Source organism: Natrix helvetica (genome assembly GCF_964273705.1).
Source record: "Natrix helvetica genome assembly, chromosome: 1".
Classification (NCBI taxonomy): domain Eukaryota; kingdom Metazoa; phylum Chordata; class Lepidosauria; order Squamata; family Natricidae; genus Natrix; species Natrix helvetica.
Window position 1 is genome coordinate 374,482,833 of NC_138548.1, and position 17,079 is coordinate 374,499,911.

The window sequence follows — 17,079 nt, forward strand, 5'->3', positions numbered from 1 at the left end:
GTCAGTTGGGGTTACACTGAGGGGACAACATCTCCTTAATGGGATGGGTGGAATGGGGATAAGAATAGGGAGGAGTGGAGTGGAATGGAATGGAACAGAATAGAATAGAATAGAACAGAACAGAATAGAATAGATAGAAAATAGAATAGAAAATAGAATAGAAAATAGAATAGAAAATAGAATAGAAAATAGAATAGAAAATAGAATAGAAAATAGAATAGAAAATAGAATAGAAAATAGAATAGAAAATAGTGGAATGGAATAGGATAGGATAGGATAGGATAGCAGAGAATAGAATAGATGGAAAATAGAATAGAAAATAGTGGAATGGGATGGGATGGGATGGAAAGAATAGAATAGAATAGAATAGAAAATAATAGAAAAGAAAATAAGAATGGAATGAATTGGAATGGAATGGAATGGAATAGAACAGAATCTGGAAGAGACCTTGGAGGTCTTCTACTTCAGCCCCTTCCTCAAGCAAGAGATACTTTCCTTGACTTTTTTTTCTTGTTATTTATATGTTGAAAAAAAAGTTTCAACATATAAAGAAACAAAGGAAAAGAAAGGAAGAAAAGATAAAGGAAAGGAGGGAAGGAAAAGGAAGGAAGGAAGGAAAGGGAAAGGAAAGGAAGAAAAGGGAAAGGAAAGAAAGGAAAGAAATGGAAAGGAAGAAAGGAAAGGAAAGGAAAAGGAAAAGAAAGGGGGGAAAAAAGAAGGGAAAGGAAAGGAATCCACTTTTCGCGAAAAGTCTTGATCCAATAAACACGGACTTCTCTTCGGAGGGCATCCATGTGGCTGCATTCACACGTAACCAGATCGCCTGCCTGCTAAACTTGGCAGGTCCTCCCTTAAACTTCATTCTAAAGGGAATCCCAATGAGTCGTGGGCAGCGACCGCCTAGGACCCCGCTCCCCCTCCCTGGGCGTCGGAGGACAGAAAAAGGGCGGCTCACTTTCCTCTCTTCCTTCGCAGATCTGCACACCTTGGACGGGGGAGTAGAGAACTTCAGCCCGGGAGACTCATCGCTCTGGAGCGCGAAGGGCGGGGCGGGGGCAGAAGGGGCGGGGTTTTCGTTCGGGGGATCGTTTGGGCGGTTGGGGGCAATCCGGTGTCCCGAGTTGCGCGTGGAAAGGCGCACGTGGCTGGAGGGCGATGGCTCTGCAACGGGCGCCCCTCTTGTTCCTGGGAGCGGTGCTGGGGTCCTTCGTGCCCGGGACCTGCTGCGGTGAGTTCCTGGAAGGACTTGCCACCTGAGGGACGAGGAAGGCGAGGGGAGGGGGAGCAGAAAAGGAGGGGGAGTTGTAAACAGTAATAGAGTTGGAAGGGACCTTGGAGGTCATCTAGTCCAACCCTCTGCTCTCGCAGGAGACCTGGACTAGGGATTTGAACCATCGAACTGCCGACCTTTCTGATTGACAAGTTCAGTGTCTTAGCCACTGAGCCTCCTAGTTGTGTGTCTCTCCCCCTCTAAGCTCATTTATAACAGAATAAGAGTCTATGGAGGTTCTCAGTCATCCACAGTTGTCCCAAAGGTGCTTTTTCCAAGAGGCAACTGGACTTTCTGGGTTTTCTTTGAAGGCCTTTTGCTTCTCATCCAAGAAGCTTCTTCAACTCCCAAGCTTTTTAGATGAGTCTTCAAAGAAAAACCAGAAAGTCTTGAAAAAGCCCCATTGGGAAAACCGAATAACAGGACAGGACAGGATAGAATAACTGAGTTGGCAGGGACCTTGGAGGTCTTCTAGTCCAACCCCCTGCTCAGGCAGGAAACCCTTTACCGGTTCAGACAGATGGCTATCCAACATCTTCTTAAAAACTTCCAGTGTTGGGGCATTCACAACTTCTGGAGGCAAGCTGTTCCACTGATTAATTGTTCTAACTGTCAGGAAATTTCTCCTCAGTTCTAATTTGCTTCTCTCCTTGATTAGTTTCCACCCATTGCTTCTTGTTCTACCCTCAGGTGCCTTGGAAAATAGTTTGACTCCCTCTTCTTTGTGGCAACCCCTGAGATATTGGAACACTCCTATCATGTCTCCAGAGTTGGAAGAGACCTTGGAGGTCTTCTAGTCCAGCCCCCTGCTGGAGCAGGAGACCTTATATACTATTCCAGATAAATGGGAAGGGGGGAGGGAGGGAGGGAGGAAGAAAGGAAGGAAGGAAAGAAGAAAGGAAGGAAGGGAGGAAGGAAGGAAAGATTTACAAGACAGAAAACATCTTCCTTCCTTCTTGCTTCGCCAATCCTCCTTTAAGAACATTTGGTGTTTCTTTGTAATCAATTCCATTGGTATTTCTGGGGAAATATCAAAATAGAGAGCAAGGGGCAATTTGGGCAGCAAAAACAACAGCCAGGATAGAGTTTATACATTATCCTGGGACTGATTTACATACATAAGTGGGGGGAGGAGGATAGGGACAGCAGACAGTGGGGAAAGAGGTTGGAGCAGGAGAGATTGGGGAGGGGGGTTTGACAGGAGAGGCAGAGAAAAGTGGGGGCTGTTTGTAGAAGAGTTTGCAGCTTTATTTTATTCTTTCTTAAATTCATCACAGAACTCAATCCATCTCATCCATCTCTTTCCTCTTCCTGGGCTTACCTGCTATGGAGTCCACGTTATCAGAAAATTGAGTCACCTGGGAAGGGCTGGAGGGCCGGGAAAGGGTTGGGTTGATTCTCTGAAGAGTAGCCAGGTCTCTAACAAGGAAGCTATGGGTCAATCAAAGGGTTTGCCAGCTATAAACAGACTTACAAACAGAGGTCATGTCTAACATGTTTCAGCAATGGCTGAGAAAAAAAAAAGAATAACCCATAGAAAAACGAACTCCTACACTCCGGGAGAGAATGAAGTTGTTGAACACAGGAATGGTGTGTTACAAATCATGAAAGAAAGGATAACCATTTAAATGGGAGCCAGCAGTGTATGCAGCTACCCCCCCCCCCAAAAAAAAAGCCATCCAGGAAGGTTTGTAATAGATGTTAAATACAGTTACGATTATAATTATAATTAGGCCAGACCAGCTACTCGAAACAGGTGGGTCTTGTGTTTCTTGCGGAAGGAGCGGAGATCAGAGGTGGTTCTAATATCGGGGGGGGGGGGAGGTCGTTCCAGAGGGTTGGGCCCATCACAGAGAAGGCCCTACTCCTAGGCACTGCCCGCCCGCACTGTTTAGCGGATGGTACCCGGAGGAGGCCCTCTCTGTGAGAGCGGATTGGTCGCAGGGAAGTATGGGGTAGAATGCGATCCCGCAAATAACTAGGTCCCGAGCCATGGAGCGCTTTGAAGATGACGATCAACACCTTGAAACGTACCCGAAAGGCCACAGGTAGCCAGTGCAGCTCGCGCAGGAAAGGTGTTACATGGGAGTACCTAGTACTCCCCATAATAACCCGCGCGGCTGCATTCTGGACCAGCTGGAGCCTTCGGGTGCATCTCAAGGGGAGCCCCATGTAGAGAGCGTTACAGTAATCAAGGCGAGAAGTCACTAGGGCATGAGTGACTGTGCAAAGGGCGTCCCGCTCCAGTAAGGGACGCAATTGGCGCATCAGGCGAACCTGGTGGAACGCCCCCCTAGCCACGGCCGTCACATGATCATCTAGCGACAGCCGGGAATCTAGGAGGACGCCCAAATTGCGTACCCTATCCACTGGGGGCAGTTATTCCCCCCAATGGCCAGAGATGGAACACATTGGTTAAAGCGGGGCGCCGGTAGCCACAGCCACTCCATCTTGGAAGGGTTGAGTTTGAGTCTGTTGTCGCCCATCCAGACCCGCACGGCTTCCAGACACCGGGACATCACCTCGACGGCTTCGTTGGGGTGGTTCGGGGTAGAAATGTACAACTGAGTGTCATCTGCATACAGATGGCACTCAACCCCGAATCCTCGAATGATCTCGCCCAGCGGTTTCATGTATGTGTTGAACAGGAGAGGGGAGAGGACCGACCCCTGTGGCACTCCACACGTGAGCGGCCTCAGGGTCGATCTCTGCTCTCCCGCCAACACACATTGCGTCCGACCGGAGAGGAAGGAGGAGAACCACCGCAAAACGGTGCCCCTCACCCCCATCCCCTCCAGACGACGCAATAGGATACCATGGTCGATGGTATCGAAAGCCGCTGAGAGGTCTAACAGGACTAAGATGGAGGAACAGCCCCCATCTTTCGCCCTCCAGAGATCATCCACCAACGCAACCAAAGCCGTCTCTGTGCTGTGATCCGGTCAGAAACCGGACTGGCGCGGGTCTAGATAAGTAATTTCCTCCAGGTGTCGAGGGAACTGCTGCGCCACCACACTCTCAACAACCTTCGCTAAGAAGGGAAGGTTGGAGACAGGACGATAATTGGCTAACTCAACTGGGTCTAGGGAAGGCCTCTTAAGTAGGGGCCTCACCACCGCCTCTTTCAAGGCGGTTGGCAGGAACCCCTCCTCCAGCGAGGCGTTCACCAGACCCAGGAGCCAGTCACGTGTAACCTCCCAGGTTGCCAGTACAAGCCAGGAGGGGCACGGGTCCAATAAACATGTGGTGGCCCGCAGTCGCCCGCGTAGCCTGTCCATATCCTCGGCAGCAACAGAGTCAAACTCCTCCCAGATAGGTACCTCAAGACTCGCCTCCGGTGTCTCCTCACGATCACTGAAGGGGACCCATTCGCTCCGGATCTGAGCGATGCATTCAGTTTTGGTTACCACGATGTAAAAAAGATGTGGAGACCCTAGAAAGAGTGCAGAGGAGAATAATAAAGATGATTAGGGAACTGGAGGCTAAAACATATAAAGAATGATTGCTGAAATTTCGTGTGTCTATGGAAAGAATGGAAAGAAGAACTAGGGGTGACATGATAGCATTTGTTTGATATCTCAGGGGTTGCCCCAAAGAAGAGGGAGTTAAGCTATTCTGCAAAGCACCTGAAGGTAGAACAAGAAGCAACTGATGGAAACTAATCAAGGAGAGAAGCAACCTAGAACTTAGGAGAAATTTCCTGACAGTTAGAAGAATTAATCAGTGGAACAACTTGCCTTCAGAAATTGTGAATGCTCCAACACTGGAAATTTTTTAAGAAGAGATTGGACAACCATTTGTCTGAAATGGTATAGGGTTTCCTGCCTGAGCAGGGGGTTGGACTAGAAGACCTCCAAGGTCCCTGCCAAGTGCCAACTCTGTTATTCTGTGAAGATGCATTATTAGCAGATGCAGGAATGAGTAGGCTGTATTAGGGCGAGGCAATTTTAATTGCCAATTATTTAGTCAATCATGTGGTCAGTCCTGTCCCAGGTCCACCAGTTCCTTGCAATTGGCAGGGGAGTTGTGATCCGGGGCATAAGCAGCTGGCTGGGAATCCCAGGGGGGCCCAGAGGATCCAGGGGTGGGGAAACCTTAATCAGGTGTGGCTCTGCCCAGATGTTTTTAAGCTCAGCCAAAGGGATGCTGGGGCTTCTTCCTCGGGTTTGAATGGAGGAGCCTTTCCAAGCAGAGCAGAAAGAGAGCAAGCCAGTTGTTGGAGATGCTCGTGGATAGTAAAATGTTGGAGGGGATGGAGTGTAAACTCCTTAATTCTATCCTTTTTCTTCCTCCCTATCCAGGCTCTCTCTCACACTCCCTGTGTTATTCCTACCTCCATCTGTCAGAGCCCAGTCAGGGGCCGCCTCAGTCCTTCATTAGGGGCTACCTGGATGACCAGCCCATCGCTCTCTTTGACAGCCACACCAGGAAGATGGAGCCTCTGGTGTCCTGGGTGAAGGAGGTGAAGGAGGGGACCTTTCTGCCCTTTGAGTTGGTCTTCAGGGCTGACCTGGAGAAGTTATCAGAACTGGGCCGCCGTGCTGGAGGTGAGCAGAGGCAGCGCCACTTTTGGCCTCCGATGGATTCAGGAGCCGTAATGGTGGGATCTTATTTCCTGTAAAACACAAACACTCACACAAAACCAATTTTCTCCCTCAAATTCTTCATGGGTTAGCCCTACCCAAATTATGCTCTCGGACCACTAAAAGGCTTTGATCCTTGTGGGATAAAGAGGGGAATAAGAAATTGGCCAGATAAGGACAAGACTCCTTGCGTGAGACTTGTCCAAAAAGTGCTTTTTTCAAGAAGCAACTAGACTTTTTGGTTTCTTGTTTCACTTCCCATCCACAAACGTTCTTCAGCTCTGACTGGATGGTTGGGAATTGATATTCCTTGCAGACAGCTGGTCATTTGCATTCTTTTAGAGAGTCCTTGAGGTTACCTGGAGGTTTATCTGTGTCCTCAGGGTCACCCGAGTGGTGCAAATGGGTCTGGAGCCTTCTTGGAACTGCTGAAAGGACGGTGTTGTAGATTGGAGATGGATGGTGTCGTATTCCTCCCCTCTGTTGACACACTCTGATGAAACAGATAAACTTCCAGGTGACCTCAACAACTGTCTCAAAGAATGGAAATGACCAGCTGTCTTGCAAGGAGTATAAATCTTTCCATTCCCCACCATCCTGTCAGAGCTGAAGAAGCTTCTTGGATGAGAAGCGAAACGTCTTCAAAGAGAAAAAACAGAAAGTCCAGTTGCCTCTTGAGACAATCAAGACCTGGATGACTGAGAATCTCCATAAGCATTTGCCTGAGACTTCTTAATGGGCCTTCTGGAGGGGAGGGGGGACGAGGAGAGGACTCCTAAGCCCTTCTCACCCATCTCTCTCCTGGACTCTTTCAGGGCTTCACACCCTGCAGGCGATTTTGGGCTGTGAGATCAAGAACAATGGGAGCAAAGGAGGGTTTTTGCGCTATGGCTACAACAGGTGGGATATCATCAGCTTCAAGAATGAGACCCTCAGATGGGGAGAAGCTCAGCCCCGAGCCGAGAAGGTCAAGCAGGAGGATGATCCAGAGTGGTCCGAGAAAGTAAATGTCTTCCTGGAGAAGACCTGCATTGTGTGGCTGCAGAGATACCTGTCCTACCGGAAGGATGCTCCAAAAAGGATAGGTGAGTGGCAAAGGGGGGGCCCTCCATTGAGCATGTTTCTGTAGGCTCCCCCTCCCCATATTATTTCTTCCCTACCCTTCCCTACCCAAGCCACCTTTTGCAGAAAAAGGTCAGGCAGTATCCCAGATCACATTACAGAAGAAAAATAGCCAATGGTGAAATTCAATTTTTTTTACTACTGGTTCTGTGTGCGTGGCTTGATGGGCATGGTGTGGCTTGGTGGGCATGGCTTAGTGGGCGTGGCAGGGGAAGGATACTGCAAAATCTCCATCCCCCCCCCTCTGGGCCAACCAGAAATGGCATTTGCCGGTTCTCCGAACTACTCAAAATTTCCACCACTAGTTCTCAGAACTACTCAAAATTTCAGCTACCGGTTCTCCAGAACTAGTCAGAACCTGCTGAATTTCACCCCTGAAAATAACCTTCAATGCCCCCACCCCCAAATTAGTACTTCAAAGGCAAAGAAACTAACTGAATAAGTAATTAATGTTGAAGGTCCTGTCCTATTTTCACGAGAAAAGCTTGCAAAACAAATGGAACTAGCATTGGGTCATAACGTAAAGACCCGTTTGTTCCTTATTTCTATGTGGAAGAACTTGCAAATAGAATATAGAATAGAAAATAGAACAGAAGAAATGGAATAAGAACAGAATTAGAATAAAAATAGCATAGAATAACATAGACTAGATTGAATTTATAGAATAGAATAATTAGAATAAGAATGAATAGAATAGAAGAATAAGAATAAAAATAGAATAGAACAGAACAGAATAGAATATAGAATAGAAAATAGAACAGAACAAATAGAATAAGAATAGAATTAGAATAAAAATAGCATAGAATAGCATAGACTGGATTGAATTTATAGGATAGAATAATTAGAATAAGAATGAATAGAATAGAAGAATAAGAATAAAAATAGAACAGAACAGAACAGAATAGAATATAGAATAGCTGTCCTTATCACCCTCTGTAAGGACTTTCTATCTGAGTCACTGCTGCCACCAAACCAAAGAGTGATGCAGTTTTATTAAAACACTCTCAATTGTGCCTCTGTCAAGTGTGGCCAGGACAGAAAGAGAAAGATGTGTTCTCCTCGTCTGACGCAGGAAATGCAGACGCATTGAGCACATTCAATTTGGTAGGTTAACATTGAATCAACCCCCAAACTGGGGATTGTGTTGATTTTGTTTTTGTACCTTCCACCCTCTCCCCCTACCCCATATTATTTCTGTCCTACACAGCCAAGCATCTTTCATGGGCTTGGCAGGAAAAGGTTGGGCAGTATCTCACATCAGATTACAGAAGAGCGATGGGGAAATAATCTTCACTATCCCCCAAAGTAAATTCTTCACAGATAAAGATAAGGAATCTAATTGAACAAGAGATTAAGGCTGCAAGATCCGGTTCCATTTCCAATCTGGCAAAGCAGAAGAAATTGCAATACAATTTCCACGTCCTGCATTTGGGACAGAATCAAAAGATCGGTTTGATTTGTGCAGGTAGCCCTCGACTTATGACCACAATTGAGCCCAAAATTCCTGTTCCTAAGTGACACAGTTGTAAAATGAGTTTTGCCCCATTTTACAAACGTTCTCCCTGCAATTGTTAAGGGAATCACTTCAGTTGTTAAGTTAGTAACACAGTTGTTAAGTGAATCTGACTCTGCGAGCGTCATAAATATTAGCCAGTTGCCAAAAGTCTGAATTTTGAGCCTGTGACCATTGGGATGCAGCAACGGTCATAAATGTGAAAAATGATCATAATTCACTTTTTTCAGTGCTGTTGTAACTTTGATCGGACATTAAATAGCAATGGCACTTAGACTTCTATACCGCTTCACAATGTTTACAGCCCTCTCTAAGCGATTTACATTGCCCCCTACAATTTGGGGCCTCATTTTACCGACCTCGGAAGGATGGAAGGCTAAGTCAAACTTTAGCCAGTAAGACCCGAACTGCCAAACTCCTAGCAGCCGATGATCAGCAGACGTAGCCTGCAGTACTGCGTTCTAACCACCACACCATTGTCAGGGGAAAAAATCACCCTGAAGAAAAATGAAGTCTATGGATCGGGCTGATTCCCAACAGCATATGCATTAAGATATTGAAGAAAAAGAATAAAAGTCTTGAGAAGCATATTCTAATTAATAAACAAACTTTAATACGAAAATAATAAAAGTAAATAAAACAAAACTAACTAATTATTACATTTTGATAAGAAAGTTCCGTCTGCCAGCTTTCTGGCAGGCGGACAAAAGTTCATCAGAAGCTTTCTCTTTTCTCCTTCGCCTCTCTCTCTGGAATGTGTGAAGACATGCGCAATAAATCACTTTCAGATAATTTTTATGACCTGCGCAATAACTCTTTCTCAGTTTAACTCTTTAGTGTCAGTTTCAGTCAGTTCATGTCTAGCAAACTTTTTAACATCGTGACAACCATGATGGCTAAATGAGTGGTTGCCAGGGGCGAACTACTTGTGTTTCCATCTCTAAAATTCAAATAAAATTCCAGTGAATGGGAGAATCAAACTCGACTCAACCAAAAAGCATTCCAATTATTTTAGTCAGAGTAGAAATTTTGCCCCAAATTCTATGTATACCCTGCTTCCCCGAAAATAACAACTCTCCTGAAAATAAGGCCTAACATTATTTTTACGTGTGCGCCTAATATAGGCCTTATGCCCCTGTTCTGACCCCCCTCTCCATGCCTGTGAACAAGCCAAAACACAGGTTTGGCTGGTTGCCACTGTTTAATTGCAGATAACAAATCTTTTGGCCAAAGGCCCAGATAACTCAGAATTCAAAAAACAAACCAGATATTCAGACACGGCTCTAAGACTTCGACTTTCTTCACTGCTAATTTCTAACGGTTGTTTCCTACAAGTGTCCCCTCCCAACACCTCACCTATAAGCTCTCTTGGGAGGGGCCAATCTACAACCACCTGTGCTAATTATCGTCTGTGAGCCTGCCTACGAAGCTGCTGCTTTCATTTCTCAGCCCATCTTACTGCCTTTGAACTTCCCCACTGTTCCATGCCTCAGGCGCCTCCTGGTGGCCAACCAGTCCCTCTGGTCCCTGCTCTGAATCTGCAACTTGCACAGGGTTTTCAACATCATCCAGGGCAGACTCAAATGATCCCTCACTACCTGAGTCCAGCATCAGCTGAACCGGAACCTGCTGGGCTACAACAGCCCCTAAATAAGCCCTACTTAAGAGCCTGTGCAGTGCCCATTCTGTCTGGTTGCTTGTGGTGCCATGGCTGTGAGGTGGGGGTGGAGCTGCCCCACATGTCCCGCACTAGCTTATCTCATGTCCTGACACCTGCCTCACTGCGGTGGGACCAGCAGCTTTGTGCAGCAGGAGCAGGGATGAAATCCTCCCAGTTCGGCCTGGTTCGTAGTAGTAAAAAAAGCTTCCGTGGATCACGTGGCTCAGCTGTGAGCCACGTGATCGTGGGAAGCTTCCCCCCCCCTTTTAAAGCATTTTTTCCTGCCGGTTTGGGCAAATAGGCAGGAACAAAATGCTTTTAAAAGTGGGGGGAAGCTTCCCATAATCACGTGGCTCACAGCTGAGCCACGTGATTGTCAGAAACTCCCCCCCCCCACTTTTTAAAGCATTTTGTTCCTGCCTATTCGCCCAAACGGGCAGGAAAAAACTGCTTTAAAAAGTGGAAAAAAAGGTTGGCTACGCCCACCCAGTCACATGACTCCCCCAAGCCACGCCCACAGAACCAGTGGGCAAAAAATTAGATTTCATCACTGAGCAGGTGCCCATGTTGCCACCAGCCCACATGCTTCTGGTTGCTTGCAGCCACAACAGAGCAGGAGGCTGAGCAGTGTGTTGGTGCCGTGGCCATGAGGGGAGGCAAGGTTGGGGCATGGGTAGCTTGGATGCGGGGGCCCCTGAGATAAGCCAGTTTGGGGTGCATATGGTCGCTCCATCCCCCACGCCCGCCTTGTGGTGGCGAGCAAGCAGAAGTGTATATGGAAAATATAGGACACCCCTTGAAAATAAGCCCTAGCACTTATTTTGGAGCTGAAAAGAAAATAAGACTGGGTCTTATTTTGGGGGAAAACACAGGTATCTTTCAAAGCTAAATCTAAAGAGCTTCAATGTCCCATCTTTGAGGCTCTCATAGGTTCAAACATGGAGGAGGGAGCAGTGGGAGAGGATGGCCAAATGAGGTCTTCCCAGTTATTAAGTCATCTTAACAGAAATATTAGAAATTCTAGGAACTCTGGTATTGCTGATTCGGCAGAGCCTCTAGTGGGGAAGGTGACTCGCAAGAAAGTAGATGACAGCCTGGAGATCCTCATCTGCCAGGCCTTTGGCGTCTACCCCAAGGAGATCCAGGCCACTTGGAAGAAGAACAGAGAGGTCTGGAAGAATGAGACCCTGCTTAGGAATGTGGCCCCCAACTCCGACGGGACCTATTCTGTCCGGCTCAGCATTCAAATTAACCCCAAGGAGAGGCACCGTTTTCGGTGTCTCCTGAAGCACGAGGGCTTGCAGGAGCCCCTGGTCTTGGCTTGGGAGGACAAAACAGGTGAGAGGTTGTGATGCGTAGAAGTTTATTTTTCACCAATGTTGGAAAGCGTGGGGAGAAGAAAGACTTCTGCTGCACCATCTCAAGTTCTCAGGTGGAGAGCAGCAAATGTAGTCTTACATTTAGTGATGGGAGAGAAGGAATTTCTGACAGGGGAACAACTTGAAAGAAAAGGTCCAAATATATAATATATGATAAAGCGTCATCATCATCACCATCCTTACCCATTGTGGATCCACTGCAGGAGGAAGACCACTTCCGCATGTTTCCAACCAATACGGTGATGAGCTCTCTTTTGCCAATTGGGCCCACAATACTTGCGGATATCATTGATCCATCTTGTTTTCGACCTCTTTTGTGCACGCTTGATACATATGGTATATGGCTGTGATGGCAAACCTATGGCACATGTGCCACAGGTGGCACACAGAGCCCTGTCTGCAGGCATGCCAGCCATTGCCCAAGCCCAGCTCCACCGCACATGCACGCGCACCCCAGCTGGTCTTCAGGTCTATGCCATGCATGCACAGGGGACGCGGCAAATGCTGGGGACGCACGAGTTCATGTGGAGGGGGGAGCTCACATTGTATTTTGGAGGTTCACATCGGAGGTGGGTTTCCTGACCTTTCCTGACAGTTAGGAGTTAGAGGTTGGTTCTAGAACTAAGGAGAACTTAGTTCTCTCCTGACAGAAATTAGAGGTTGGTTCTAGAACTAAGGAGAACTTGGTTCTCTCCTGACAGTTAGGAGTTAGAGGTTGGTTCTAGAACTAAGGAGAACGTAGTTCTCTCCTGACAGAGGTTAAAAGTTGGTTCTAGAACTAACGAGAACTTAGTTCTCTCCTGACAGTTAGAAGTTAGAGGTTGGTTCTAGAACTAAGGAGAACCTAATTCTCTCCTGGCAGTTAGAAGTTAAAGGTTGGGTCTAGAACTAAGGAGAACTTTCCTGACAGTTAAAAGGTAAAGGTCATCATTTTTTTTTAAAAAAGGTAAGGGTTGGTTCTAGAACTAAGGAGCCCTTTCCTGACAGTTAGAAGTTGGTTCTAGAACTAAGGAGAATTTTCCCGACAGGTAGAAGTTAAGACAGTTGGCTTCTTTCATGTGGGAGCACAGCCTGGAGGCCAGTGCAGGTTGGGAAATGCTTCTGTTGCTGAGCATCTCTCCATCAGGGACCTCAGCCTTTGTCTAATCAGAAATTCTGAATTTCTCCTCCTTTAGCTACAATGTGGTGGATCCCTGTGGCAATCGTGGCTGCCATAAACGTGGGACTTTGGATTCTCTTCCTGAGATGTGAGTGAGAGGCAACCTCTGACAGCTACCCCTGGGTCTTTCTGTGTGGACTGAGCCAATGTGGACTCTTCTCCAAGAATTCCTCTCTCGGGGAAGGACCAAGAGGAGTCTATGTGGAGGAGAGCTACAAACTTTTCTCTTTGGCTGTTTCTTCTTTGACCTATTGAGGTTGCAGTGGGGGACGGGGGAAGAGAGAACTAAGGGGTGGAGAGTAAACACACCTCCCTGATATAAAATTGGGATGTGGTGGGTTGACTTCTCCATTTTCTCTCCTTGCAGCACAAGGCATCCTATGGCAGCTGGAGGTCCCAGAAGGCTCCGGAAGCCGCTCTGCCAATATGACACAGGCAAGAAAAGAATCAGCAGTGGCTCAAAAGGTGGAGCTCCTGAGCAGGGCAGATGGAGATGTCTAACCAGGACTGAATATCAGAATCAGCTGTAAGGGACCTTGGAGGTCTTCTAGTCCAGCCCCCTGCTCAAGCAGGAGATCCTGTACCATTTCAGACAAGTGGCTGGCCAATCTCTTCTTAAAACCTCCAGTGATGGAGCACTCACAATTTCTGGAGGCAAAGCTATTCCATTGCTCAGTTGTCCTCACTGTTGGGAAGTTTCTCTTTAATTCCAGTTTGCTTCTCTCCTTTATTAGTTTCCATCCGTTGCTTCTTGTCTTACTTTTTGGTGCTTTGGAAAATAAATTTACCCCCTCCTCTTTTTGGCAGCCTCTCAAATACTAAAATACTCTATCATGTCCATCTGTTTATCCCTACTCCCTCTTTTCTCTAGACTGGCCAAACCCAAATCTTGCAACTGTTCTTCATGTGTTTTAGTCTCCAGGCCTTTAATAATCTTAGTTGCTCTTCTTTGCACTTTTTCCAAAGCCTCAACATCTTTTCTTGTAATGCGATGTCCAAAACTGGATGCAGTGTCTCAGGTGTGGTCTTACCAAGGCTTTATAAAGCGGTACTAATACTTCACATTATTTTGATTTTACATCTCTGTTTATACAACCAAGGATTGTATTAGCTTTTTTGGTTGCTGCCGCACACAGCTGACTGGCCGAAGCAGGAGTCACAGAGTCTGAAGAGAAGGAACCAGGGTGGCACAGCCTGTGGGGAGGCCAGGATCCCTCTTCCAGTGTCCTGGAATCTCAAAAAGTGCAGTGTTTGTATTTCTAAAGTATATCTATAAAACAAATTGTTGCTGTTAAGGTAACGATGATTTAATAGCTGACCAGCTGCTGTAAGGTTGTAAAATGAGATGATGAAATGAGAATGAGTCAGCAGGGTTACTGCCACTTTAAGAAGCTGTCTATATAAGGGAGGCCATGTGATGACATCCCTCTCTCTCTTCCTGTTCTATCTCCATTGTAGTTCTCAGTGTATGCCTAGTGTTATAGTTGCTGTTCTGCCTCAGCGATGTCAGTTTGTCCGAGGCAGGCAGCTAAACTCCACGCTTAGAAATCTCTTTCAGATCAAGTTTATTATCAGGCATCCTTAATAGCAAAACTTACAGTTCAGTGTTAAGATACTTCTGACTTTCCATGATCTGTCTCATCACGTAGTGTAAAAGGTCTGTGGTTTCCTGTATCCCTCGATGAGCGGAGATGAGGGGATGAGCGGTGGCTGCCATCCCAGTTAACCAAAGGCGATTCAGAGAGAGCCTAGTAATAAATCACTTTTCCCGGGCAGAATACCCACTGCCCAATCAGGGAACACAGATGTGGTCACATGTTATGGAACTACATTTCCCACAAGGCAGTTCTGCCTACATTTCCCATAAGGTGGCTACATTTCCCATGAGGTAATTTCTTAAAGGAGACAGTTCTTAATTTCTACATTAGCTATATACTGTTGGGACAGCATAGTTGCAGATTGATTGATTGCCTGGTATCTGTCTAGAACGTATATGTATATATAGATGCCTCGTAGATAAATCACTGTTTGAAAGACAAAACTTTGTATACTGTATTTTGCTCCTGGGATTTCTCAAAATAGTAGTCGCCCTGTGCACACTCTGACAGTTGTTGAGCAACATTGATATGACCAGATTCCCTCTTCCTCCTTGGTCTCTGTCAGAGAAATGAACGAAGGTGCTAACTAGGCTATCTCTAGATTAAGAAAAAAAAATGAAACTCCTTAGTGGGGTATACAAATGGTTACTGAAATTCAGTCAAGAACATGAATAGTTCTGCCAATTGGCTTGAGGCTCCAATGGGGAAATTTCACCCTGGAGGTGGTTGATGGATTTATGGCAATTCCCACTTCCCCTCCCATATATTCTCATCCTTTCCTCCCCTTTGGTGATAACTTGCATCCTATTGCAATTGTGATGTGATTTCAGGGGTGAAATGCTAACGGTTCAGGCGAACCGGTATTTCCAACGATCAGCTGGGGGACGATCAGCTGTGACGCGCTATTAGCTAGAATCGTCGGATTTCCTGCTTTCTAGCTAATCTGAATCAGGTGGCACAGCGGATTTCGCCTCCCTCTCGTTGTTCTACTTACCTTTGCAAACTCAGAAGGCTTCAAAATGTTCATTTTTAGCGCTAGTAAATAGGTACTTAATAAACAGGTAAAAAATAAAATTAAGACCTACTTATTTGTTAAATTTACATGTAGTTCTTGACTTATGATGCTAATTGAACCCAAAATTTCTAAAGAAAAAAATGAATTTTTGATTTGGAGATTTGATGATTAGCTGTGATTTGATTATATCTTGTACAATGTGCATTATTGGAGTTTAATAGATTTACATTTTATTTTAGGTTCTCAGATATTTGTTTAAAGTGCAGGATGTTTTATTATATATAGCTCCTAGTAATATTGGGTGTATTTGTGTTGATTTTATCATGCATTTATGGGCTATGCATTTTATTTAGACTAAGAGGGTATTATATTTTGTTATCATTTGATTGTGTGTGCTGGTATCTTTTATATTTTTATCTTTTAGTTTTTTATCTTTTAAAATAAGTATGCACTAAAAGAGTACAAGAGTCTTGCAATTGTAGGCACCTCCAAAAAAGTTGTACGTTTTTTTTTCCTGTTCTTTTTCATGATTTTTAAAAAGTTATTTTAAAAAATTTCCCTGTTGTTTTCGAACGTCACTTTTTCCTTTTTGTTGTATTTTTGTATGTTAACTGTTTTTAAATTTTTTTTGAAACTTAATAAAATTCTATTTTTTATTTATGTTTTGTAAATTTAAAAGGTATTTTAGAACACCTGTAGAAATACTATTTGAACAAAAGGTAAGGATCTTTGTGCAAATGAAGCAAGCAATCAGCTAAAAGAATTCCTAAGGAAGTGCTACTGTTGGCTACCATTAAAGGTAAAGGTTCCCCTCGCACATATGTACTAGCCATTCCCGACTCTAGGAGGCAGTGCTCATTTCTGTTTCAAAGCCGAAGAGCCAGCGCTGTCCGAAGACGTCTCCATGGTCATGTGGCCGGCATGACTAAATGCTGAAGGGGCACAGAACACTATTAACTTCCCACCAAAGGTGGTTCCTATTTTTCTACTTGCTTTTGAACTGCTAGGTTGGCAGAAGCTGGGACAACTCACTCCGTTATGTGGCGCTAGGGATTCGAACCGCTGAACTGCTGACCTTTTTGATCAACAAGCTCAGTGTCTTAGCCATTACATCCCTTGGCTACCATTACACACATCCTAAAAATATCAGTCAAGTATGGAACTAATTGGCATTCACTGGGGAAGCAAACCAAAAGTACACAAATAGATTGGGAGAAACCAGGCTTAATAGCAGTGACTGTGAGAGGGATTTTGGAGTCTTAGTGGACAACCAATTAAATATGAGCCAACAGTGTGCAGCAGCCACCCAAGTTTAAGTTTAAGTTTTATTTGATTTATAGACCGCCCCCTCTCCCCGGAGGGACTCGGGGCGGTGTACAGACATCTCATTAAAAAACCGTATACAAAAATAAATACCCTTAAATTCCCATAAAATCGAAAAGCCAACACAGTCCTAAGTTGCATTAATAGAGGGATTCAATCAAGATCACATGAGATACTAATACCACTCTTTAAAGACTTAGTAAGACCACACTTAGAATACTGCATCCAGTTTTGATCACCACACTACCAGAAAGATGTTGAGATTCTAGAGAAGAGCAACCAAGATGATTAGAGGACTGGAGGCTAAAACATACGATGAAAGATTGCAGGAACTGGGCATGGCTAGTCTAATGAAGAGAAGGACCAGGGGTGATAGGATAGCAGACTTCCAATATTTGAGGGGCTGCCACAGAGAGGAGGGGGTCAAGCTATTCTTCAAAGCACCTTAAGGCCAGAC

At 45.4% G+C, this 17,079-nt stretch overlaps 1 protein-coding gene across 1 annotated transcript; it reads left to right on the forward strand.

The window, feature by feature from the left end:
• Positions 1–1,108: 1,108 nt before the first annotated feature.
• On the forward strand, positions 1,109–15,927 carry LOC309383800 (major histocompatibility complex class I-related gene protein-like). Its single transcript, XM_081936719.1, has 6 exons — positions 1,109–1,228; positions 5,572–5,817; positions 6,669–6,938; positions 11,199–11,486; positions 12,703–12,774; positions 13,054–15,927. Exons 1-6 carry the CDS (start codon positions 1,156–1,158, stop codon positions 13,185–13,187), a joined length of 1,083 nt encoding a protein of 360 aa, XP_081792845.1. The 5' UTR covers positions 1,109–1,155; the 3' UTR covers positions 13,188–15,927.
• Positions 15,928–17,079: the final 1,152 nt, after the last annotated feature.

Excerpts from the sequence above, each read along its gene's own strand:
- LOC309383800 (XM_081936719.1), top strand. The coding sequence starts at position 1,156 with ATGGCTCTGCAACGGGCGCCCCTCTTGTTCCTGGGAGCGGTGCTGGGG. Across the intron at positions 1,229-5,571 it reads CGTGCCCGGGACCTGCTGCG|GCTCTCTCTCACACTCCCTG; the intron begins GTGAGTTCCTGG and ends CTCCCTATCCAG. Across the intron at positions 6,939-11,198 it reads GGATGCTCCAAAAAGGATAG|AGCCTCTAGTGGGGAAGGTG; the intron begins GTGAGTGGCAAA and ends CTGATTCGGCAG.